This window comes from Musca domestica, unplaced genomic scaffold (genome assembly GCF_030504385.1).
Source record: "Musca domestica strain aabys unplaced genomic scaffold, Musca_domestica.polishedcontigs.V.1.1 2, whole genome shotgun sequence".
Taxonomy (NCBI): domain Eukaryota; kingdom Metazoa; phylum Arthropoda; class Insecta; order Diptera; family Muscidae; genus Musca; species Musca domestica.
Genome location: NW_026712249.1, coordinates 36,403,647 through 36,431,124, shown reverse-complemented (window position 1 = coordinate 36,431,124; position 27,478 = coordinate 36,403,647). Strand labels below are relative to the sequence as shown.

Here is a 27,478-nt window from a genome sequence, read left to right as displayed (position 1 = left end):
AATGCGTGTTTGGCACGTTTATTTGATTCTCACCAGCAATTTCACGTTCAGTGGCTTTTTTTTTTTTTGGTTCAGTGGAATGCACTATATTTTTTTGGGTTTACAGTCGAGGTCAAATAAATACAACTTTTTTGAAGGGGGAAATTTTTTTTTAATTTTAAATGAGCAATGGTTCAATACAAATTTTTTGAAATGTTCCAAATTTAGGTTAAATTTTACAAATTTAGTTAGGCAGTTCAAAGGATTTCAAGAGAATGTAATTTTCAATGCTACTTTTATCAAACAATAATAAAATACAATGAGTTGTTGATGTAAATATACGACTTTGGAATAGAGCTTAGATTTGCTCGTTTTTACTCGCAAGTGAGACATGCTCTTGAACGGGAGTGATAAGAGCGTGCAAGAGTTATACGAAGAGTTTACTCTTCACACTTTTGATTTATTGGGCAGCGCTCGCATGGTGCACCATAGACTAAAGGATATACGGAGTGAGATGAAAAAACTGCAACCAACTTCAGACTGCTGTCATTTCTAAACCACCCGTCCGATAGCTTTTGAAATTATTCCAGTGACAGCTCATTATATTGTTTACAAGCGTACAAAAGCATTTTGTTGAGAATTTTCCAGAAAAAAAGTTATTCGTGATGGAATTCAAGCGTGATAGTGTTATTTCTTTATATTTGGCTGAAAAACCACAAGTGGCTATGGTTAGAGCACTGCAGCATTTAAATGTGAATAAATCTTTTGTGTCTCGTACCATCGCTCGTTACCGTGATACTGGTACTGATCGCTCGTTACCTACGTCAAGGAAGTGGACGGAAGCAAACAACAACATTAGCAGAAATGGTTTGAAAAGTAAAGAAGCTACTTGATCGAAACCCCCATTACAGTGGCCGAAAAAAGGCTCATATATATTCTATTCGGCAAATATTGAAAAACTGAGCTCGGGGTAAAGTCATTGAAATTCCAAAAAGTACAAGAACTTACACCGCAACAGAAATAAAATAGACTCAAAAGAGCTAAAGAGTTGTTTCGCTTGGCAGAAAGTGGTGAACTGACGAATTTGGTTTTCTCCGATGAGAAAACATTGTTGTCCAGCAGTTTGTAAACTAACAAAATGATCACGTTTACTTTCCAAAGAGGTCAGCTGAAAATGTGCACCTTCGGTTGGCCACCAGAACTCAAGCGCCGGCCATGGTGATGGTATAGGCCGCCATAAGAGCCGATGGTCGCTCTCCTCTTGTATTAATCGATCGTGGCATGAGAATATTATCGCGAAAATATTCTGGAGAGTGTATTAAAGACTTGAGCACGCAAACATTTTGGCCGCAGACCTCTGACATTTCAACAGGACTCAGCACCATCGCACTCAGCACGCGCCACCCAAGAATGGTTACAAAATGAGGTTCCTCGCTTCATGTCCAGCGCACAATGGCCACCAAAACCTTCGGTTTCAAATCCGTGTCTGGAGTGTTTTGGAATGCAAGGTTGGCACTAAAAAATACCAAAGTGTCGATCACCTCAAGCAAACGCTTCGCCGGGAATGTGCCAAAATACCGCAGAGCAATATTCGGGCAGCGTGTGACGGTTTCAGAGGTACCAATGCGAACAATTCTAAACTTATTTTAAAATGTAATGCTATTTCCGACATTTTTTTGCTTTCTTTCAATAAAATTAAAAAAAAATGTAAAAATTATGGTGTTTGACTTTGTTGCAGTTTTTTTATCTCACCCGCTAAAGCCAATTTTTTGCTTAGAGGGTTTCCACTAATTAAAGACTCAAAATTCAAAAATTTGCCAAAATTCGTTAGGAAGTATGGCGTATATGTAAAAAAATACTTGAAGTAGGAATATACTCTTATATGGAGGCAAAAAGTGACCGATGTGACCCATATTTTCGAACAATGATTTTTAAGATAATTAAGACTTGGGCCTTTGCGATGGAAACTTTCAAAACCACGACATATGTGACATCTTCCACAATCTACTAAATTTTTCTTGTAGTTATCTTTTGTTAATTATTGTTATCGAATAACATTAATTAATAATTCGAATTAATCAAAATAATAATTGAGGTTTGCCTACGACCTTTAAAAATAAAACAAGCTAAACATAACTTGAATGTGCTACCTTTAGCTGGACTCAACTGTTTGTAGTTAAATAGATCTAGTGTTATGTTATGTAAATTTCGTTTTTCCGAGGGGTCGGTGTTGGGTGGGCGGTGGATTGGTTTCGTTGTTTTTTTTTCTTTTTAGTGAAGTTGTCTTTTTGGACAACTTGTAGTTTTGCGTGTTGTTCGTGCTGCACACATTTCTCTGGCTCTTTCGCCAGCAGTTCCAAATAAGGGCAATTGGACATTAAATTGTATGTTTCTGTGTTTTTTTTTTTCGATTTCTGTTGGCATTTTGTGTGTCAATTTTATGTGCTCCTATTTTAACAAGACCTTATTTATGTATGTACATGCTATAGCTCCGTGGCTCAAGGTTATAAAGAAAATGAAATTTGTGGTACTACCATTGTTGTTGTTTTTTTTTTGTTTTTTTTTTTTTTTTTTTTTAAATGAAATAAAGTCATTTGAGTCTTGGCTTTTGGGAATTTTATTGCATTTTGGTTTTTGAATGCGGTTTGTAAATTCGGTTGCATTTAAAAATAGATTTGTTGGTTTCAATGCGACAGTGGTGGTGGTGTTGTTTGCAATTAAAATTTTGGTTTTATCGTTTGTTGTTCGGTAATAATTTTCTTTAGCGCAATAGAAAACCGCATGCAGAAATAATAATAGAGTCATGTCGGGGTACATTTGGTAATACGGTATTATGTGGTGGGCTGCCTTTTGTGGGTGGCTGCATGATATTGTGGGATATACAAATAGGGGAATGCATCTGTCTTTAGATGTAAAACAAATGTCAAAAACCACAGGATTATAAAAAATGAGTAATATGTCTCATTTGGAGATTGTCTAAAAATAATGGCGGTGACATGCATAGGAACTATACAGCGTGAGATGAAAAAATTGCAACAAAACTTCAGACTGGTGTCTTTCTAAGCCACTTCTCCGAAAGCTGTTAAAATTATTCAATGTAGTTTACAAGCGTACAAAAGCATTTTGGTGAGAATTTTCCAGAAAAAAAGTTATTTGTGATGGAATTCAAGCGTGATAGTGAGATTTATTCGTAATTGCTTGGAAAACCTTTTGTGTCTCGTACCATCGCTCGTTATCGTGATACCGGTAGCGTATCCCGGCGTCAAAGAAGTAAATGTACGGAAGAAAACAGCAATGTCAGCAGAAATGGTTCGATAGGTAAAAAAGCGAATTCATCGAAACCCGTGTCGCAGTGGCCGAAAAATGGCTCGTGAGCTGAACATATCGTAATATTTCATTCGGCAAATATTGAAAAATGAGCTCGGGGTAAAACCATTGAAATTACAAAAACTGCATGAACTTACATCGCAACAAAAAGAAAATAGGCTTAGAAGAACTAAAGAGTTGCTTCGCTTGACCGAAAGTGGTGAACTGCCGAATTTGGTTTTCTCTGATGAGAAAACATTCGTTTCCAGCAGTTTGTGAACAAACAAAATGTTTACTTGCCAAAGAGGTCAGCTGAAATTGGGCACCAGAACTCAAGGGCCGGCCATGGTGATGGTGTGGTCCGATGGTTGCTATTAATCGATCGTGGCATCAGAATAAATGCCAAGTATTACCGCGAAAAAATTTCTGGAGGGCGAAAAATTTTTTGGAGTGTCATGGTGATGGTGTGGGTCGCTCTCCGCTCATATTAATCTACCGTGGCATCAGAATAAATGCCAAATATCATTTCGAAAAATTTTCTGGAGGGTCTATTAAAGCCTTGGGCACGCAAACAATTTGGCCGCATTCCTTGGACATTTCAACAGGACGCAGCACCATCGCACTCAACAGGCGCCACCCAAGAATTGTTAAAAAATGTTCATTTCCAGCGCACAATGGTCACCAATGGCGATAAAAGTGACCAATTTGAAAAAATCTAAACTTATTCTAAAATTTGATTCTATTTCCCACATTTTTTCTTTCTTGGAAGACGGACTCGAACATTTGACCCGAAAGTCCGGATCCAAAAGAGATAATAACACATATTGTAGCACTTTTGAAAAAGTTATAGTGTCGGCTATAATTTGGCACAAATTTTGTGGACTCCCGAAATGGGGCATTTTTTTGACATTTGGTGGGATTCGGTAAAAAATCCAGTTCAAAAAAAAAATAATAATAATAATAATAATATGCTGGACAGGTATTTTTATTAGCTTTTAAATGACACCTATATCGTCCATATCGGATTAATAGGTTCGGGTCTTGAACTGGACTTTTGGGTCAATTATCGGGCTATCCGGGTCCGTCAAAAAAAAAAATACTTTACATCTGAAAAAAAATATTTCAAAAAAAAAAAAAAGGCGAGAATTTCTTCTAAAGAAGATTTGTTCCTTTTCCTGTTATAATTTTTACGCTACAAGTGTAAATAAGAGAGCAATGGAATTTCACGCTGATTTGTCATCGGCCTTGACAGATAAGTTAGGTACAGATATTGATTTTTATCAAAATTGTCAAGGCGCAACTCAATTGTGATTAACTCCCTATTAAAGTAATTATTAGTTTCGATTAAAACCTAAATAAAACATTTGTTTCTATTACTTAGTTTTATCACAATTAATCCAAAAATAAGAACTATTTCACAAACCTCAAAAGAAAGTGGTTTTTGGGGCTTTCATTTTATTTCGAGATTGGTATTTATGACATAATTCTCAGTTTAATACTCTCAGCAAACAACAAATACCAAACCACTTTGTAAATGAAAACAACAACGACAACAATGAATACGTTATAATTACACTACTGATAAGCCCCAACTCAGTCACAGTATGAGTCTCTTTCAGTGAGAGTGAGATGTATTGACAACAGTGAAAAAAATAGAACAAAAACAAAAGTTAAATGGCACACCACCAGCAAAAAAGAAAATATGAATCATTGAAAGACCTTTTTATACGGAAGGAAGTCCAAAGATTTAAAGAAATTCTTACGCAAATTTTGAAACATTGCAGGAAAACGAAACTGAAATGCAAAAACAAATTTACATTTTCAAGTTTCATGGAGAATTACGGTATACGATTGTGAGAAAGAGAACAAGAGAGTGCAAAATACTCTGCGACACCATCATTATTAAGAATTGCAACAGCAAAAAAAAAAAAACAACACGTCACATAAGAAATGAAAAACAACAACAAACACTCACATTGCACCTCTCACATGCAGACATTTAATCAAATGAAGAAAAATGTGTGTGTTGATGGCGATGAATGTGACAAGCAATGATAATAATGACGACAACACGAATGACAATAATGATGATGAGTTGTACATGGCAAAGATGCAGCAACAACAACAACACACTGACTAAATCTCCCCACAAGAAAGTCCAAAGTATGCAAGCCCGATGAGGACATGAAAAATTTTTGTAATCATCACCATTAAATAATGTAAAAAAGCTGGCGTCTCTCACCTTCACATTGGATTCCAGACCTCCTCTTCTTCCTCCTTAGTTTTTGTCAAGCTTTAACGTTGACGCAGAGCAAATGGTTATTTATTTTTGTCTTATTAAGCCATTCGACAACAAATTGTAATTTTCACTTTTTTCTGGTAATTTTGGCAGATGTTTTTCTTTAATGAATTGTGGTTTTACGGTTTAATCCAACACTTAATCTGGGAACTATTTTTACACACCAACGAAAAAATTCAACAGACTTCAATTTTGGCAAGCACCAACAAACTTCGCACACACACACACTCCCAGTCACTCACACTCTTGCTGCCACCCCAAAAACCAACAACAACAATAACAAGTTGTGGCAAAAACACACAAATTTCACTTCATTACAACAAATGTTTTGTTTATTTCTTTTTTTCTTACTTCGTGTAAATTGTCCAATTAGAAGAAATTAAATGAAACGAAAGTTCATTGACAGTCAAACGGTTAGAGTTAAGTTTTCTTATTTCATAATTTGAATGTCTTTCTTTTTTCACAAAATTATTGTTACGTTTGTATCGAAAATTTAATCAAAATAAATAATCAACACAAGAAAACAAGAATTGCCGACTGAAAGCGTCGAGATTCGCGCACCACCAAACTTTTCTGTGTTGGAAATGAAAATGAACTGGCTGTCAAATCAACACAGCACAGAGAGTTGAGAGAGAATTGCCAGCAAAATACAAGTACAGCGTTGCCAACCTATCTGTTTTGTGACAAAACGGAAAAGAAACACAGGCAGTGATGCCAACCAACGATATTGGCAGCATACATTTCTATTGGGGTGGGTAATAATTTTTTTTATATAAAAAATAAAAAAAAAATGAGTACGGAAAAGGAAATTATATGGAAATTGAAATACGATATTAGATACATCAAAGGTATAAAGCAATAAAGATGGACCAAAATGCATATTGCCGTTAAACTTTCCAATATGGAGTCCAACATATATTTCAAAGCAATTCATTGAATTTTGAATCGATATCAACCCTATAAAAATGTCAATTCTGCTTGAGTATAACCATGGTACTATTAGGAGGTAGAACAGCTTCGTAAAACTACAGAAATACAGCCCTGAGGCTATGCCCGCTTCCTGTCAGACTAATTAAAAATTATATACAACCAGTTGTTTTCATTTCCCTCATTTTTGAAACGAGTTAAATAGCGCGAAAAATATGAAATGCTTGGATTTTCTCTCAAAAATGTGATCCAAACTGTTGAATCTTTCAATTTTATGGCTAAACTGGTATAACCATATACTCATGGTACAATAAACAGCTTAGATCATTGACATTGACCGCGGCTGCACCTCAAATAGTCTCTCCGCTTAGTCTACTTTTGGTACACTTTTGCTAACATTTCGGTCGGTATCTCATGAATGTTAAATGTTGTCCAAAGTGTCAACTGTATGCCTAAAGGCATTAAATTGCGCGATCTAGGCGCCTAGAGACTAGTTGAAATCACATGTCATGCCAGTCAAGCTCTTGCATTTTGGGCATCCACATTTATTTTAAGATTAAGAATCAAACCGTGACTTTTCTAAATGTATTGCAATGCTTCTTGCCGATCTTGCCTCCAAAACCTGAAATTCTGCTTATTTGCGTACCCATTGAGCCAAAAAGAGCGCGGTGAATTTTATAAACATAGCAAGAGCTTTTCGTTTGTAAGCCGGTTCATAGTTGAATTATAGACCAAACTAAAGATGTTTGACCGTGAAACAGAACACGCAACGTGCATGAGCTGTTTAAACGAGTGACGGAAAAAGTAGTAGCTAAAAAATCATCAGAACTTTTGATTAAAAATAAAAAATCTTTCCAAAAAAAGAAATTTTTGAATTAGTCAAGCTAAATCTATTATCATGATTACCTAGCGCCTTATCTTGATTTACTTGACAACGAGTTTTTTCAGCTAAAGTTCACACATTAGATTGAGTGACGTTTTTTAGGGCAGACAACTTTGTATCTCAGAACTCGATATTGTGAAAAATCTGTGACGTTCAATATTTTTTTCAAAAATTAAAATATTATGAAAAAAGTGAAATTAATTTTAAGTTACAAGACTCTAGCATACTTGCATTCTTTCATATTAAAACAATCTGCCCCACCTCGTAATTATTGTACTATGGTTCTTGGCTGTTACATTCATTTTTTCACATAGTTGTTTCTTGTCAGAAACCTTTTTAGTTTTTGGGAAAATATGGAAAGTTTTCCTCATTTTTATCATACCTGCATTTCCTGTGCATTCCTTTATTATTTTGGTAACGAAAAAAAATACAGCGCAATTTATGACATGGAATGCCAATAAAAAGATTCCGAAACATACCTTTTTTGTATATGTTGAGATGCAGCATATTTCTTATCGAGATCGTATTTTTTTAATTACCACATTGTTGTAAGGAGACATTCGTTAAAATATACCATGAATGTATTTCCAACTTGGTACAGATATTTCACATCGCAATATTTCAATAGAACTTTAAATATCCTTCGAAGAAAGAACGTTAAGGCCAATTTATTTTGGTTTCTTTCAAATGTTATTTCATATAAATTAAGTTATTAAATGTCGAGAGAATATAAATGGCAAAGATTATTTTTAAAAATTAAATTAAATTTAACTTTTTTTAACATATTGGAAACCAATCTCGTTCTTTGTTTTCAAAATTGTGTGGGGCAGTATAAGTATTCCTTTAAAATTAAATTAAACAATGAAGAAAAATCCAAAGAATTCATTAACTAGGCTTATAAAGAACCTGTGGATTTAAATAAAAAAGAATTTATTCAATAACAAACTTTGGTATTTTTTTTAATTTTCTTAGAATTTATATCTGTTTTATTTTTGTGCATTTTTCATTAATTTCGATTTTTTTATAAAAGATATATAGGATATTCTATACTTTTCAATTAAAATATATGCTCATACTATTATTTTGTGATCCACTGTATTCTGTGCTTAGTAACGCCATCTACGGTGTGTTATTATTAATACTGTTTATCTCCAATGCCTTTGGTTAATGTCTATAGTTGCTTTGATTCAATTGGCAACACTCTGCTCACAATGTATATCATAGCTAAGCACTGTGAAAATTACAGATGTGAAGGGGTAAAGCAAAGACAAATATCTCACCACAGTAAGTAATATGTGGTTGGTGTCCGTACTATGGAAGGCAGCAGGGAGTTGCCAATCAAAAATACAAAATGTGACGTTACCAAACAACCATTTTGAATTTAAACGTTACCAGAGAATTTTTAGCTATTTCTGGAACGGTGGATGAATGATAACTGATCAAATTTGTTTTGGAAAATAAATATAAACCAATTAAAAATGAAATTTCAATATAATTGATGGATTTTCCTACTTTTCAAGCCTTTGCCCGCATTTTTCTCCCACTTTATTAATGACATCATTACCGCTTAATGTATAACGCAATTTCCATCTTCCGTCTTTGTTATCTCCCTCATTTTATCCCTTTTTTTTGTTTCGCCTGAAAACATTTGCCACATATTTTCTTTCGTGTCATTATCTTTTATGTGCATAATTTTTGTTGTTGTTGCTTCTGCCTCTCTTCATAGTGTGTAAGTGTGTCGCATCGCAATTTATTACTCATTCAACCTACAAAGCAGTTTACAGTTTCTCTGCTGGTCGACCGGCAACAATGTTGTAACAAAGTAAATTTTGATTACTGATTTAAATCGGTGGTCCTCCCCATACTCGGCTATAATCAAGTGAATGCCTGGCTCTCTATTGTGTCCAAGTGAATCTTAAAGTGATTTTCTGTAGCTGCGGATGAATGACAGCGCAAAAGACCCGCAAACTGCCTTGCAGCACACAGACACACACGCAACATAGACAACGAACGGGTCCCAGCATGCAAGGCCGTTGTAAAGACTAACTGTAACTTTAGCCATAACGATCGGGAGGATGATGATGATGACGACGATGACCATGCGTTTCGGTGTTCTCCGTTGTTCTTGTTGCATGCATTTTTCCTATGGTCATGTGGCCACTAAACTGACCAACCAACCAAGCCATGCAGAACTAGTCCCAAAACAAGAACATAACCAGAAGACCAGATGAAGAAGAAAACCAGAATACCAGATAAAAATATAAATAACATATTTTAGAACAAAAACAACAAAATTGCCAGAGCTAGTTGCAACTGAGAATAGGATAAACAACAACAACAACTGCAACAAAATGCCAAGCATATGAAATTCACACAAACTCAAGCACGAGCCGCCTAAGGCGATGACGACAGCTTTTATTATTATTTGTACGACGAAAAAAAAAATCCTGTAAGGCCATTCAATGGGACCAGAGCCCAGTGGGAAAAGAGGGGGGGGGGGGGGAAGAGAACCATGTCTAGAATGGCCTTACTAAACAAGTTGGAGTATGCCCATATTTTTATGGAAGTAGGAAAAAAACGCGTATAACAGGCACACTAAGAATGTTGTCCAGAATTTCTAGCTGTACCATGCCACCAGTACCAACTGGCTGGACAACATCGTAACCGAGAAACTGAAAATGGGAATATTTTCCAAAGAACTCAAGAACAAATAACGACAGCGATAGTAAGGCGAACTACAACTGCCAGCCATTAATGGAAGGTTGCGACTTGCGGCTGACGCTTCTGCAACATGCAATATTAGTTTAAAGGGAGAATGGCTTTCAACGAGGGACTAACAATTAAATTGATAAAAAGAAGACATTTTAAAAACTTAACATAACTGGATGATTAGTAGTAGACATTATATGGAACGGAGCATATTCTAGGTATAAAAGACCGCTGGGAGGTTTCATAGGTAAAAAGAAGACTCCTATGGGACCTCCGCTAGCAGGTGTGTATTCTAGGTACAGAAATTCGCTAAGGGATATTCTTCTAGGCATAGAAATAGCTAGGGGGTCTTATATGCATAGGCGAGTGCTAGGGGGTCTTCTATGATTATTAGACCGCTAGAGTGTCTTCTATGTATAGAAGACCTACAGGTGGTCTTCTGCGTATAGAAGACCTGCAGGTGGTCTTCTACGTATAGAAGACCTGCAGGTGGTCTTCTACGTATAGAAGACCTGCAGGTGGTCTTCTACGTATAGAAGACCTGCACGTGGTCTTCTATGTATAGAAGACCTGCACGTGGTCTTCTATGTATAGAAGACCTGCACGTGGTCTTCAACGTATAGAAGACCTGCACGTGGTCTTCTACGTATAGAAGACCTGCACGTGGTCTTCTATGTATAGAAGCCAGTCTCTTATTATCATAGAAGACCCCCTAGCGGTCGCTTATTTATAGAAGACCCCTTGCAGATCTTTTGTCAGTAAAAGACCTTCAGCAGGTCTTTTGTCAATAAAAGACATTGAGCAGGTTTTTTGCCAATAGCGGACATTCACCAGGTCTTTTGTCTATAGAAGACCTGCGGAAGGCCTTCTGTTTACAGAAGAGCTTCAGCAGGTCTTTTGTCAATAGAGGAACTTCAGCAGGTCTTCTGTCTATAGAAGTCAGTAAAATACCTTCAGGAGATCTTCTGTCTATAGAAGACCTGCAGGAGGAATTTTTCCTATAGAAGACCTGCAGGAGGTCTTCTGTCTATAGAAGTCCTTCGAAAGATCTTCTTTCTATAGAAGACCTTCAGCCGGTCTTCTGCCAATAGAAGAACTTCATGAGGTCTTCTGTCTATAGAAGACCTTCAGAAAGTCCTCTGTCTATAGAAGACCTTCAGAAAGTCCTCTGTCTTTAGAATACGTGCAGGAGGTCTTCTGTTTATATAAAGCCTACAGGAGGTCTTCTGTAGATGACCTTCAGCCAGTCTTCTGCCAATAGAAGAACTTCATGAGGTATTCTGTCTATTAAATATCTTCACGAACTTTATTACGTCTTTGGTATATTGAAGACCTTCAGGAGATCTTCTGTCTATAGAAGACCTGTAGGAGGTCTTCTGTCTATAGAAGACCTTCGAAAGATCTTCTGTTCATAAAAGACCTTCAGGAGGTCTTCTGTTCTTCGTAGAAACAAATTTTGGAGGTCTTCTTCGAAGAGTTTTTTGAGCGGTCTTCTTTGTAGAGGTGACCTTTGAGGGGTTTACTTCATAGGGAACACCTTTGGAAGGTCTCCTCGTAGAAAAGACCTTTAGAAGGTCGTCTTCATGGAGAAGACCTTTGGGACGTCTTCTTCAGAGAAAAGACTCTTGGGAGGTTTTCTTCGTGGGGATGACCTCTGGGAGATCTTCTTTGTACAGAAGAGGGAAGTCTTTTTCGTAGAGTAGGCTTTTGGAGATTCTCTGCAGAAGGTTTGAAGGTAAAGGACTTATGTGTTCTGGCTATAGAAAATATTTTCAAGGTGTATTTGATCCACGGACAAATTTGTAAGGTCTGTTAAATGACCTTTTTTCATAGAAAAATGTCGGGCATTTTTTACCAATAGTGGAACTATGAAAAGTTCTCTGTCTATGAAAGACCAGATGAATATCTTCTGGTCTGGGACGAACACAGACATGTATTTCGAACCCATTTCGGGCAGCCCAGTTTGTAAAAAATATAACTTTTCCATGTAAAATGTACAAAAAATAACCATTTTGGAGGACACCGGGCCCAAGTACTTCCACGGTACGTGTGACACTGCTTTTGGCTAATGTAGACCCGTGGAGGGCTTCTATCCATATAATACCATTGAAAGTTCTAATATTTCCAGGGGTGTTTAATGTGAAGCCACATATTCATCAGTTATTGGTGAATAATCACTCAGCCTAAAAGTATGCTCTGAAAATTGGTTAAACAAAACAGGTTGTTGATTTGACAGGGAAGCTATACATACTTTTATTCAAACCTTCTAAAACATTTCATTTTTAGCAATTTTCCCTAATTTTTTTACCTCTCCTCTCACCGAAAAGGCAGAGGCGATAACCATCTAAGAAAAAGGAATATAATAAAGCATGTTTGCGTATTTCTGTTTGACTTTGATTGTTGCAAGTTATTTTTGCCACAATTCTTGACCCACAATTCGTATTGGGCCATGATGCTCCATATACGAAACGAGGCAGAGTAAATGCAATCATGATCATGCTGTCTACTGACCAGATACCAAAAAAGGATTTTAGCCATAATAACCGGTCAAGAGAAGAGAATAGCATCATGTTCTTCCTCCCAATTTTGGCCATGGAGGAAAAAGAAGTAAGCAACACGTAATGATGGTGGTGTTATACAAATAAAATGTTCTTATTCTAGAATCCATTGTTGTAGCTGTTGTTGGTGTTTTTCTATCTTCGTTGATCTAAACGTTCAAGGTGTCGTTTTCCGCATTCCGTCTTCATTCTCAACACCAACACTCTCACCCTCTGGGTTACTTTGTTTATTCTTCTTCTTCGAGATTTGAAGAAGAACATGAGAGACCAGAAGCAGCCGTTTGCTGCAGGGGGGAGAGTGGGACCAGACAGGAGGTTGCGGAAAATAATACACAATTCGCAATTCGTTGCATTTGTTTACTTTACGATATCGAGGGAATTGTGCCAATGTGTTAGCAGTACACCGCGTTGCAATCGAATGAATGGATGGAAATGGAATGGTGTGGATGATTGCCTTATATGTTCGTTTATCTGTTGGTCTGTCCGTTTAGCTGCTATGGCTATGTGTGGTATTCCCTCTAGTATGTTGGCTCTTGATGGTATCATCATCGCACCACCACTACCATTAGCCGCATTACGCTTTTGTCGCTTTCAATGGAAAATGAGCCCGATCCTCGCCACAATGGCAATGAGGATGATGATGACTGCTGATGATGGCTTAGATGTACTTGCCACCATTTTGAGGTGGTTTCACTCTTTCCGTTTCATACATTCTTGACCGCACACCATTAGAGTTTTGGCCACTTTACCAGAATTATTGTTAACACATTACTAAATTTGTAAAGCTGCCATTAAATTGTCGGATCATTTCCACATAATTCCCCCTTCCCACACTACACCGCCAAGACAATATGTGTCCATTATTGGCCATGGAAAATAAACCCGTATCTTTTTGTACCACTTCCATAAAAGTTAAGCCAGTGACCACGTCACCGCTTTTTTTGGTCACAAAACGTAATGAAAATTGTCCATTGGCGGTTTTTCTCCTTATTTTTCATTCATATCGGCAATTGACATCATTTCGGAATTGAGCTAGAATTGAGATGTGTTATTTGCCGCAGGTCATTTGGAATTCTTGTTGTTGTTGTTGTAATTTTCCGTTTGCTGTTGTTGTATTTTCAATTTAGTTTTATTGTCCCTATCCAAATGAATTGGAATATTGATTGACCATTTGTGGGGATTTTTGTTAAAGATTTTATAAGACTTCCTCATAACTTTTCTGTGGTTGAACATAGAAATTGCAAAACTTCCTGTTGTGATTTTAATGACCGTAAACGTAAGCTGAATATATGGAAAAGCTTGGAAAATATCATAAATAATTATGAGTTTTCCATGCTTAAGATATAATTAAAATATGCACAGAAAACCAGGAAAAATCTCATGACCAAAAAAAGCCAAGTAGGGTAAGTGTACCAGTAGTCGGCACTTTTAGGATTTTCGCGTTTTTAATCGCTCACCATTCTGAATGGAACTTTTCAATTATGACAAAGTTAATTTATTCAGATTCGAAATTTTGTATAGTTTTTGCAATAATAAATAAAGTTTTAATAACTTTTTATTAAATTTCATAAATTTGTAGTTTTATTAAAACAATGCTTTTTTGCCAGTAGTCGGCACCACTTGCCAATTGTCGGTATGGCATGTTCCAACAGTCGGCATACCATTTTTTTTTGTAAGAATAATTAATAATAATAATAAATTAATTCATTAAAATATAATATTTTTGTTTAGTTAAACTGATTCGACGTCTTTATTGTACTTTTCTTAAGAATATGAATTGTTGAGGACCTTCACAGACAAAAATTTAATTTTTATTAGAATAAATCATCTTTTCTTAGCGAAATTGTACACAAAGATAGCTGACAATATATTTGAAGTAAACAAAATATATTTAGTTGTAAAAGTTTCATTTATTTGGGCTTAAAAATAAAAAGTGCCGACTACTGGGACATGCCGAACTTAGGCACACTTACCCTACAAATTTTAAATCCCTCGGAGGCCATCGGGAGGACTTCTTCAAAGAGAAGGCTTTTGGAAGGTCGTAGAGGAGACCATTGGGAGGTCTTCTGTCCATTAAAGACCTTCAGCGGGTTTTCAGTCCATAAAGGATCTTCAGCAGGTCTTCTGTGAAAAGAAGACCTTCAACAGGTCTTTTGTCTATAGAAGATCTTCAAGAGGTCTTCTAGTCTAGGTCTAGAAGACCTTAAGGAGGTATTCTGTATATAGAAGATCTTTAGGGGGTCTTCTATCTATAGAAGATCTTCAGCAGGCTTTCTGTCTATAGAAGATCTTTAGCAGACTTTCAGTCTATAGAAGACCTCTGGCAGGTCTTCTGTCGATAGAAGACCTCCAGCAGTTCTTCTGTCTATAGAAGACCTCTAGCAGGTCTTCTGTCCATTGAAGACTTTGAGGAGGTCTTCTGTCCATAGAAGACCTTCAGGAGATCTTCAGTCTGTAGAAGATCTTCAGGAGATCTTCAGTCTGTAGAAGATCTTCAGCAGGTTTTCTGTTTATAGGAGATTTTTAGGAGGTCTTCTGTCTATGGAAGATTTCCTGCCTATAAAATACCTTCAGGAGGACCTTTGTATATAGAAGATCTTCTATAGAGGCCTATAGAGGTCTTCTGCCTGCGGAAGATCTTTAGAAAGTCTTCTGGCTATAGAGAACCTTCAGAAGGTCTTCTGACTATAGAGGACGTTTAGAAGGTCTTCTGGCTATAGAGGACCTTCAGAAGGTCTTTTGGCTATAGAGGACCTCTTTTGGCTATGGAAGACCTGCAGGAGGTCTTCTGTCTACAGAATACCTTTAGGAACCTTCTCTAGAGACGTGGATAGCAGCTCCCGAACATTCCTATACCGAATCCGAACAGTTTGAGACGTCTCCGAACAATTATGCCACGAGTCCCCAACCCGCCTCAGAAGACCTGGGCATCAACATCCACACCACCTATATCGTAAACCCTGATTTTCTATCAATCGTCAGCCATTTGGTCATTCATTGATGTTCCCGATAACCTTCAAGTCGTCAAAATCCCGAACGCCAACGTCACTGCGGTCATAAACGTCGTAATTCTAAATCTACCGCACCAATCAACGGGAGCTGATTACTCTCCAATCAAGGAGTTGAGTACCTTTAAACCCGATTACCTTTAAATCATTACCATCCCAAAAGACAGCGTCATCCGAACACAAACATCGTAATTTCTGATCTTCCCCACTTGTCAACATCCGACTGTCCACGAGTAATCGATCACTTTAGAATCGTCGACTAATTACACTTCACACCAACCATCCGAGAACCAATCGTGAACAGACCTACATCGTAGTTCCCGATTGTGAACGAGTCGAGGAAACGCCGAGTTCCCGACCATCAACATAAGTCGTGAATTTAAAAAAAATTCAAACCGATCTTCAAATTGAAAATTGTAGATTTGTTTGGAAAGGACCTTTAGGCCACTGAATTTGATTTTTTTTTAAAACGCCGAGTTCCCGATCATCAACACAAATCGTTAATTAAAAAAAGTCCAAATCTAACTCCGAAATTAAAATTGAATTTTTTTTAAATATTCGTAAAAATATGTAATTTAGGGTGTAAGAAAAAAATCAAAAGCGATCGGGAAAAAATAATGGATTTCTTAAAAAAAAGATCTCTTACTAAAATTAAGGATTTTTTAGAAGAGGTCCTCTTGAGGAAAAATTCATGGAAAGTTCTTTAAAAGCCTCCAAAATAAAAATTGTGAGCATTAAAAAATAACACAATCGAAATAAAAGTCGTGTATATTCTCAAAAAATTTTCAAAATTACCCAAAACAAAAATAATGGATTTTTAAACAATATTTTTCTTTCAACATTTTTTAAAATATCTCCTGACCAAAAATCTTTGTGTTTTTAAGAAAAGGTCCTCTTGACATCAAATTGGAGGTTTAAAAAATTCTAAGTCTTTTTTTTTAAATATGTCGCTATAGAGAAAACGAGGAAAAGATGAAATACATAACATGAAAATTTCCGGTTTAACTGGTGTGAACACCCAAAAGCCAACAGAAGGAAATGGTGTGAATCGATCTTTTTCTGAAGAAATCGATTTTAGACCTTTGTTTTTCTTTTCAATTTGTCCACAAAACTTTGAGTGTGTTTGCAGAACTTTATACATACATTTTATATATGCAAATAATATAAAAATGGATAAAAATTAATATAAAAACAAAAAAAAAAAAAAAATTAAAAAATGACCACACCACAAGATAATGAACTTGTAAATTATGAATTTTTTATTTATACAATGCAACGTGACAAACATAAAATTGTGTGAAGGGGATTAAGAACTATATTACAAAATTAAAAGACAAACAATTTGCAGAAACAAAAAGAAAAAATAAAAATTATTAATAAACTTACCTTAGGTGGTGGTCCAGAGGGTTTTGAGATTTGTGTCTTTTCGGTGGCAGATGACGAAGGACGCTTCAGACGATTGTGGGCAGCTAAAAAGAAAAGAAAAACAAATTTATCATGAATATACCATAAACACATTATTTATTGCCATTATATACTTTACAACCAACAATGAAAGTAAAATTAAAAAATAATAAAAAAAACGAAATCAATAAAAGTGACAATTGCATTTTCACTTTCAGCCATTAAAGAAAAGTTAACGCACAACAACAACAGTTGTTGCGGCCGCCACACAAAAGAAATAAAGAAAACAAAAGTTCATTATCAATAAAAAAAAAAAAATAATTACAAGACACTGCCGCCATGGCACAATAAACGGATATACGTGATTTAGTTATTAAAGAATTACGTGTCCGTTTGGGTATAATAAGATTTCTCAATCCCATTATGTGTATCAAAGAAAACAATCGAATAAAAAAATCAAATATATGGTCACGATAATTTATAAAAAAAACTATCAAAAGTAATTGTTTTCTTTTTTGATACCATTTTTCGCTTAATTACTTGTTGATAATATTTCTTTTCTCTTTCTCTCTCTCTCTCCTCATCTATCGATCTAACCATAGACAATTAGACCAAATTTTGATTAGCCAAAGCCTAGCTTAACACTTATATGGGTAAAGTACAAACTACCAACCAATGTTGGGCTTCAATTTTTCTTTTCTTCTCTCTCTTTTTGATTCAATTGAACACGCACCATATGTTCGGTGGCCATAGAAAATCAATTTGTGTATAGCTGAGGCTTATGAATAAATAAAAAAAATAACAACAAAAAACCGAATAAAATGCACAACGAATGAAAAATAAATTTATTTATTAATGACCCCACCCACAATGTAGTGCAACAGTGGGGGATAGGATTTTTGAGAAATTCGGAGAAAGTTGTGAGAGTAACAAGAACATTTGAAATAAACTCTGAGCTCAAAAGCCAGCAAAAGTAAGAATATAACTTTTATTGGTCTCTCTGTCGGAGAGAGTAGTAATTGAGAGCAGAGATGTATAAATCGTGTATGCAAACTTTGCATTGCAAAGTATCAAAACAAAAGACTTAAGTAACAAACCTTTTGAATCCCCTCTCACAGTGAACAAAGGGATTTAGGAATATGAAGTACGAAAGCATTAAAAAACGAAATGTTTAAGAAACTCTAATCTTCACCTTAAAAGAAAGATGTAAATTCATAATTGTAAATAATGAATATCGTCGCCCAAAAAATATGAGAAATAATTCATGTTAAATACGACTAACATTGGTATTAAAATTTTTGGGAGAGATAATTCAAGTTTGCAACAAATGACAAGAGAAAAAATTTTACAAAAGAGAGGAATGGGAAAATTAGGAGAAACTGTAATTATATGCTTATATACCACATTTTATTAGAGAAATTAAAGTGGTGCGCTAGAACACATTATTATTATTGTTGATCAGTTATCTTTAACCTTTAACTGTCGAAGTAAAAATTTGGGACGAATTTTATGACGTAGCGGTAAATTTGACGTCTTTATTCTAAAAAAAAATTATTTAAATTTTTAGACAAAATTATTTAAATTTTTTTGGTGATTATTTGTTTTGAAGGCATAATCCTATATATTTTTATACCCTCCACCTTGGAAAGGGGGGTATACTAACTTTGTCATTCCGTTTGTAATATCTCTAAATATTCGTCGTTGACCCCATAAAGTATATACATTCATAATCAGCATGAAATTCTAAGTCAATTTAACGATGTCCGTCTGTCTGTCCGTCTGTTGATATGGCGATACAGCCCACATTATTTGACGTAGAGCGTCAAATTTCGGTATTTCAATATTCGGTATTTTGATGGTTTATGCCACATTTTTTCACTGATTTGTATGTATAGGTCCACGTTTTGGTATAGCTCCCATTTTGGTAAGGGTTCCTCTAGATATTCGGTATTTTAATGATTTTTGCCATATTTCTTCGCAAATTTGTCTAAAAATTGGTATTTATGGGTCCTAATGGGTTCTAGCTCCCTTAGCGAAATTTAGTATGTATAGGTCCACGTTTTTGTATAGCCCCATATAGCGGTACCTCCCGATATTCAGTATTTTGATGGTTTTTGCCACATTTTCCCATGAAGATGTCTAAAAATTGGTATTTGTGGGTCATAATGGGTTCTAATGTTTCCTTTATCCTAAGATGGAGGGTATTAAAAGTTCGGCCCGGCCAAATTTAATGTATATTTTACTCGTTTTAATTGCAAAAAAGGTATTTTTGTGATTTAAATAAAACAGGTACTAGTATTAATTGCATAGAAGAGAGAATTTCAACAAAATGTGGAGAAAGGGTGAAATTTACGACCTTCTCGTTAGTTAGAGGTTGACAAGACATAAACTAAAACCATAAAAAATTTATAAAAAAAACATTAAAATATTTTTACTTCCCTAGGACGTACTATTCAGATTGCCGAAAAATATATACCCTCAAACTATGACTGATTTATTAACGGATCTGGAAGACAATTTTAAAAAAGATTCCTAAAATCCAGAATTTTTGGTCAGGATATTCTCAATTTTTTGATCTAAGATTTTTGTTCCGGAGGTGCTTAAAAACAATTTCTTGAAAAATGCAACATTTTTTTATAAGGAGGCATTTTAAAAAATATTAAAATAAAATAAAAACTATTATTAAAATCTGCAATGTTTAGTCAGGAAGACTTTCGGAAAAATACTCATAAAAAATACATGATTTTAGATTAGGTGGTTCGTGAAAACAATTTCTTATAAATATCCACTATATTTGGTTCGAAAGGCTATTACAAAAATCGTCGTTTTTTTCTTGGAGGGCCTTTGAATATTTTTTTTTTTAAATTCTCACGTTTTGGTTAGGAGGTCTCTTACATTTTTTTTTAAATTCACAATTTTGACCTTTTTAAAAAAATGTTAAAAATTGAGATCTTTAGTTGAAAAGCCATAATATTCATAAAAATTTACAAATTTTGGAATTTGGATTCCTAAAATTATTCATAAAAATCTACATATTTTGGTTTCATAAAAATTAAAAAATTCATTATTTTTGGTCAGAGAGAATTTTCAATTTGATTTAAAATAAAAAAATTCTTAAAAAAGTAAGAGTTCTGTGTAAAAATACTTCTTTAAAATAATGTAGTTTATTGATGCAGGAAAACTTTTAAAATGTTTTCTTAAAAAATATTCCTAAAATATTCCTAAAAAAGTCCAGAATTTTAGGTAAGGTCTTATTTATTTTTTTTTTTTTTTTGCAAGATATTCCCAGAAAACTGGCCACAATTTGAAAACCTGTTAATTGCCATAACAATTGGACGAAATTAAAGATGTTTGAAGTTTGAAAAAATCAGGCAAAATTTTGACAATTAATGAGGATTGTGAGTTCTCAAAATTTTACCAATTGTCCTAGAGGAACGTACCAACGCACAGTGCGTCGATGCGTGGATGAAATTAATAGATAAGATAAAGTCGGATGTGAGAGGATGCAAAATTTTATAAAACCATTTTCAAATTATAAATAAATGTTTCCATAAAGCGCACGATAACTTATCATTCTATCCGTCTCTCTCTCTTCCTCTCTCTCAAAGAGAAATGACAAATATAAAGCATCATTTTTATAAAATTTCCAAAATAGCCAGGAAGTTTTCTTATTTGTCAGAAAAAGGCCGAATAGGGTTCAAAACCCTACATTTGAAAAACAAAGTGATTACACACAGAAGAAAAAATAAAATAAATAAATATTTGAATAATCCAAGATTTATATTTTCATGCCCATTTTTCACAAATCTGTAAAAAAATAAACTTTAATCCCCACTGTGCATATCGTATGTCATATCACGATCATATCAATATCATTGAATACCATATAAATAATATATATAAAAAGTCATTCAAAGTAAGCGAATCAATGAATGAATGGCATGGCTTGGTGCGTTTATACGAATTCCCCAACTCCAACAAAGACCGGCCGACAGACAGTGGCAGACACTGTCGGGCTATTGATATTACTACAAACAAAAAAAAAAAACGAAAAAACCAACAACACGTAGCTTAACCTATAATTTCACATCTACACACATTTCATGAGTATTATTATTAATTTCACTTTAATTGAATTTATTTTACTCCAGCTTGCAATGGCTTGTACAAAAAGGAAAAAAAAAACAACAAACATTTCATTTGCCAAACGAAAAAAAAAAAAAAAAACACGAATGACCATAGCCCGAACAGACAACAACAAATCAAAGTGAATGAAGAAAAAAATCCAAAACATTGTTGCTGGTTCAGTGTCATGGCAAGATGATATGGATAAATTTTGTTGTAACGATTAGAGGTTGTTATGTTATTAAAAATAAATTAATAATATAATAACAACATCTTTGGAGGGGAGAAACAAAAAACAACAGAAAAGCAAATAGAGATATCTTCACATCCGCCGTTGTTTAACATTGAGCATGTGTGGGGTTTTCTGCCCAAAGACGAATGAGTGAAAATCAAACAAAAAGTTTTGACACGAGGGTCTGTTCCCTCAAGTTTTACAGGTTGAGGGAAAAACTTTACAACATTATTTGATCATTTAAATTTTTTTCTTTTGTAAAATTAGTGTAACCCCAAAACATAATTTACATAAAATTTAAATATCAATCAAACATAAAAGACACCATAGAGGGAATGCATGAAAAAGCGAAGAAGAATATGAGAAAACCAAGCTGAAATAGGCCTTTTGTGATTAGCCTTCAAACAAGTCAAGCCAATTAATAGCAACATTTTGATGAAAACGCTATTTTTTTAAAGACATCCATTAATCATCTATTTTATGGGATTTTTTTGGAAGAAACAGTTTCAATTTTTGTGTGGTTTTTATGTTGATGCCCCTCTTTTTTGAATAGCCCAATTTGTAAGACACCTGTCATCATTTTCATGTTAAAATAGGCCAAGCTAACAGTGCTATAATGATTTTTTAATCAGCTATTATTCGAGAGTTTACATATGTTTTTCAAATGGCTTGTTAGTTTTTTTTTTTGGTAAATGGGATTTTACAAAAGAAAAATTGGAAAGTAAAAAAAGAATTAAGAAAAATTAGATTTTATTTTAAAATTGAACAATTGTGTAAAACATATTGTACAAAGAATAGTCATTTTATAAGAATTAATAAAAGACTTAAGAAACAAACCTTGATAACAAAGTTCTCACTATTCAAGAGAGAACTACATATGAGAGAAATGGAAAACAAAAGACTTAGGAAACAAACACGACTGAAATGGTTTCTCAATGAGAGTGAGAGAGATATATGAGAAGATACTATCAGCGGTGCTCAAGAAAAAATATCTCTTTCCAGTCAAATTTCTCTTTGCTTATTTAAATCAAGAACAAAACAGTATTAAATCATTATTTATACAAATATTTTTTATGCATTTGCTTTATAAATTATTTTGGCAAACATTAATGTTTAAAAACAATTAAAAAGAATTGTAAAAAAAACTGAATTTTACTTTTCTCTTAAATTATCTCTTTTTTCGACTCATGTTCTAGAACACGGTTTTGAACACCGCTGATACTATGAAAAATATTCCTAGCAGAAGCAATTTAGAGAAAGAAAACAAAAGACTTAAGAAACAAACACTACTGAAACAAGAGAGAAAGAGAAAAATAAATCCTATGTAGCAAACATTCGTGGGTAGAGTAATTCAGAGAAGGAAACAAAAGACTTAAGAAACAAACATTAAAATCTGCTCTTAATATTTACAAGCTAATGCAAAATAATAAATAAAAAATAAAAAAAATAAAATAATAGTCTTTAGAACCAGGGCTGGCAACAAAATTTAAAGAAATATCTTCAATTTTTCAGAAAAAAATCGGAATGATAGGCATTTATATTTGTGAAAATCGGCAAAAATTCGGTGAGGTATAAATGATTAAATAAAGGATTTTTTGGTTAATAACAAAGCACAATATGCACAACTATGCATCTCAATCAAAATAGCCTAACAAAAGTAGTTTTGTATAAAAAACAAGTTAAAAAGTATAAGTCGGGTTTGCTGACAGATGTATACCCTCAGTCAATGTTCGATTATTTAAATATATTGTGACTTCTGTTATGATTATTTAAATTGTTGACCCTCTAGAGTGAAAAATCGTTAAATCTGCAAAAATAGCAGTCCTGTTTAGAACATACATAAGAAATATATAATGTTTTGATTCTGCCTAAATGATATTTTTCTAGATTTTCAATACTATCTAAAATTTTTAATAAATCGGTTGATAATATAAAGTATTACAAATATATAAATGTAGATAAATTTATTATTTAAAAAAAAAAAAACAAAGTGAAATTGAAATCAACACTAAGGTTGTGGTCATATCTGCGTAAACATATATTTGGGAGAGAGTTTATGGAAGAGTTATGTCTACCTGTTATGACAAGTCTCCGATTCCAATTCCAGCTTAATTTTTTAGTGACTCCCCGAAATCAATTTTCCATTCATTTTATGAAAATAACACTTGAATTTATACTTTTCATCATTGATTTGAAAGAGTTCTAAATTTACATTGAATTCTTAAAAAATACTTGATCCGATAACAATTCGAACATAATAATTAATCATACAGGGTGGGATAAAAACTGCAACAAAGTCAAACGCCATAATTTTTAATTTTTTTTTTAAATTTTAGAATAAGTTTAGATTTATTCCAATTGGTCCCCTTTGGCACGAATTATGGCCTTCAAACGGCCAATGCAACCGTCACACGCTGCCCGAATGTTGCTCTGCGGTATTTCGGCCCATTCCCGGCGATGCACTTGCTTGAGGTTATCAAAAATACTCCAGACACAATAGACCAACGGATTGGTATCCGCAGATTTTGGTGGCCATTGTGTGCTGGAAATGAAGCGAGGAACCTCATTTAGTAACCACTCTTGGACAGCGCGTGCTGAGTGCCATGGTGCTGAGTCCTGTTGGAATGTCCAAGGTTTGCGGCCAAAATGTTTGCGTTGCCAAGGCTTTAATACACCCTCCAGAATATTTCCGCGATAATATTCGGCATTTATTCTGATGCCACGGTCGATTAATACGAGCGGAGAGCAACCTTCGGCTGTTATGACGGCCCACACCATCGTCATGGCAGCCGCTTGAGTTCTGGTAGCCAACCGAAGGTACACATTTTCAGCAGAAATTGAATTTTTGGAATTTTTTAATGGATTTCCAAAAAATTGCAAACATTTGGTTTTTTACGAATTTTCCAAGGACTGCGGGGAAATGATTATGTATTTTCCAAAAACAAAAAAAAAAAAAATTACTGACCAAAACCCGATTATTTAAGCGAATATTTTTCACGAGTTCTTTCTGTGCAAGAACTTGTGGCTGAAAATCTTCAAAAGTTTGTGAAAATTTTGATTTTTCAAGGATTTTAAAATTTTCAAAAATGTATCCATGCAATGGCGTGGTGGCAAAAAATTAAATTTTTCATAACAAAATTTTTTAAGGACTTGATAACCAATAATCGTTATCGTCTAAAGTTACTGAAGAGTACCCAAAGCAAAGACAAATATAGTGGGTTTTTAGAGTTATTTTCAGACTTTTGTAAATTAACCAAATCATACATTTTAGTTGCATACTGGCGCACCCTGTAATAATTTATTTTTAATGTTATAAAAAAATGGCTTAAAATTTTAAGCAGAGTAAGAATATATAATATTTCGAGGAGTTACACACGAAATGACAAAGTTAAAATACCCTCCAGATAATAATATATATGTCTTTAAATAATTACATAGTTTATAATCCCTTATTATCGAAACTTAGTCCAATTATGTATCCCAATTGCTTGAGGGAAACCTTTACTCCAGTCAAAAAGGATTCATATCTATAGAAACTTTTGTTTGAAATTTTCATTTATTTGTTCATTTCATTTCGATTTCTTGATTCATAACAGTTAATTTTTTATAATTCAAAATATACATAAGTACCAATACATGAAATTTGGCCCATTTAATATTTTCCCCAATAATTCATTGATTCGAAATCAAATTTAATTTTCTAAGAAAAAATATCTATTATGCTTTCCTATGGTAGACAGATTTCTGTGAGAAAAAAAAGAAAATCATTTCACAAAGGTTTTCAAACCACAACCAACCAAAATCATTAACATAAAACTTTGGTTGACGTATCACACAATTACCAGCTGGGATAGCTATGAAACAAGAGAGGGGAGTGGTGCAATGATGTGCGGGCTGGCTATCAATTTATAAATCGTAAATGCCACAAAATTGCTATTCAAACGCAACAGTCATTTGGTTAGACGAGGAGGAGAAAGAAAGAAAATGAAAAGAAAATTGTCACACTTTCACAAATGACAAACATATCATAGATGCAACAACAACAGCAATAACAAAAAATCATAAATGTCTGTGTGTGACATTGATGACGTTTTTGTTTTTCTTTTCTCAAAACTATTCATTTTTTATAAATGCTCAATTACCATTGTACCACAAAAGTATTAGAGTTTTTGAAAATAGGCAAAAAAAAAAAATGCAACATATGGGTGATTCCATTGAAAAATGCTGTTTAAAAATTGAGACGGTCTACCAACAGTCTGAATTTGAATTTGAGGCAAAAAAGAGAAATTTGGGGGCATTAATGATCCTTGCTGCGAAAACAAATAGTAGAGAGAGAGAGAGAGGGAGAGATAATAGTTTATCTTGAGAACTGTATACGAAGAGCAAGAGCATAAAGAAGAAGCAAGAGCATAATGTAGAAAATATTATCTATAAATCCTGTAAGTTATATTGGAAAGCCATTGATGATATACAGGGTGAGATGAAACAACTGCAACCAACATCAGACTGCTGTCTTTTCCAAGCAACTCGTCCGACAGCTGTTAAAATTATTCCATTGACAGCTCATTATATTGTTTATTGTATAAAAGCATTTTGGTGAGAATTTTCCAGAAAAAAATTATTCGTGATGGAACTCTAGCGTGATTGTGTGATTTCTTTATATTTGACTGGAAACCACAAGTGGCTATCTTTAGAGCACTCCAGCATTTAAATGTGAATAACTTTTTGTGTCTCGTACCATCGCTCGTTACCGTCCGACGTCAAGGAAGTGGACGGACGAAAACAGCAACATCAGCAGAAATGGTTCGAAAAGTAAAGAAGCGACATGATCGGAACCCGCGTCGCAGTGGACGAAAAATAGAAATCGGCAAATATTGAAAAATGAGCTCGGGGTAAAGCCATTGAAATTCCAAAAAGTGTAAGAATTTACACCGCAACAGAAAAAAATAGACTCCAAAGAGCTAAAGAGTAGCTTCGCTTAGGCGAAAGTGGTGAACTGCGAATTTGGTTTTCTTCGATGAGAAAACATTCCTTGTCCAGCAGAACTCAAGCGCCGGCCATGGTGATAGTGTGGGCCGCCATAACAGTCGATAGCCGCTCTCCGCTCGTATAAATCGACCGTGGCATCGGAATAAATTCAGAATAGTAGCAAGAATGGTTACAAAATGAGGTTCTTCCCTTCATTTTCAGCACACAATGGCCACCAAAATCGCCGGATACCAATCCGTTGGACCATTGTATCTGAAGTATTTTGGAAAAATAAAAAAAAAAATACCAAAGTGTCCATCACCTCAAGCAAGCGCTTTGCCGGGAAAGGGCGAAAATACCGCGGAGCAACATTCGGGCAGACGGTTTCATTGACCGTTTGAAGGCCCTAATCCGTGCCAAAGATGACCAATTCGGACAAATCTAAACATATTCTAAAATTTGATGCTATTTCCGATATATATTGCTTTCATTCAATAAAATTAAAAAAAAAAATTTAAAAATTATGGCGTTTTTGTTGTTGCAAAATGGTCAGGCTTTATCCCTTTATTGTTGTTTTTATAAAAAGAACGTTTGTTTATTAGTGGAGAACGATGGTAATGTTTAGCAGGGGGTAAGGCAGGGAATACCTAGGATTCGGAAAGAGCCACCAATCCTCATCATTTCCCTTGTTTTTTGTCTGGTATATTCTCCCCAGAAGTTGTTTTAAAAATAACTTCTATGACAAAAACATTTTTTTACCCAGGTGACGAGATCATAAGTTCAATAGAAGAATTATGGCATTTGACTTTGTTGTAGTTTTTTTTATCTCACCCTTAGACACAGACATAAATATGAAAAGACTTGACAAATCATTGGCCCTATAGAATACATTCTTCCTGTCTTATATGAAACGATTTAATGAGTGGCCTATTTGTTGTGCCTACAAAACTCATCAAGCTTAAAGCTTATGCTCGATCAGACATACTCGTATATATACCTTGGAGTACTTGAAAACTACAAAAAAAAAAAAAATTCATCTTTTCTTAAGAAATATTGGCCGCACTTATCGAAATGACCCAT

General features: G+C 34.4%; 1 protein-coding gene across 5 annotated transcripts in view; it reads right to left on the bottom strand.

Moving 5' to 3' along the window:
* LOC101890780 (MICAL-like protein 1) overlaps positions 1-27,478 on the bottom strand; it is a 118,177-nt gene that overhangs the window by 48,853 nt on the left and 41,846 nt on the right. For 3 of the 5 annotated variants that reach the window (XM_059122125.1, XM_059122126.1, XM_011295529.3), the window contains exon 3: positions 17,056-17,138. In XM_059122125.1, the coding sequence (XP_058978108.1) occupies positions 17,056-17,138 (83 nt within the window). Of the gene's footprint in view, positions 1-5,527; positions 6,178-17,055; positions 17,139-27,478 lie in introns of those variants that run through there. The other 2 variants (XM_011295530.3, XM_005186639.4) reach the window with 1 other exon arrangement.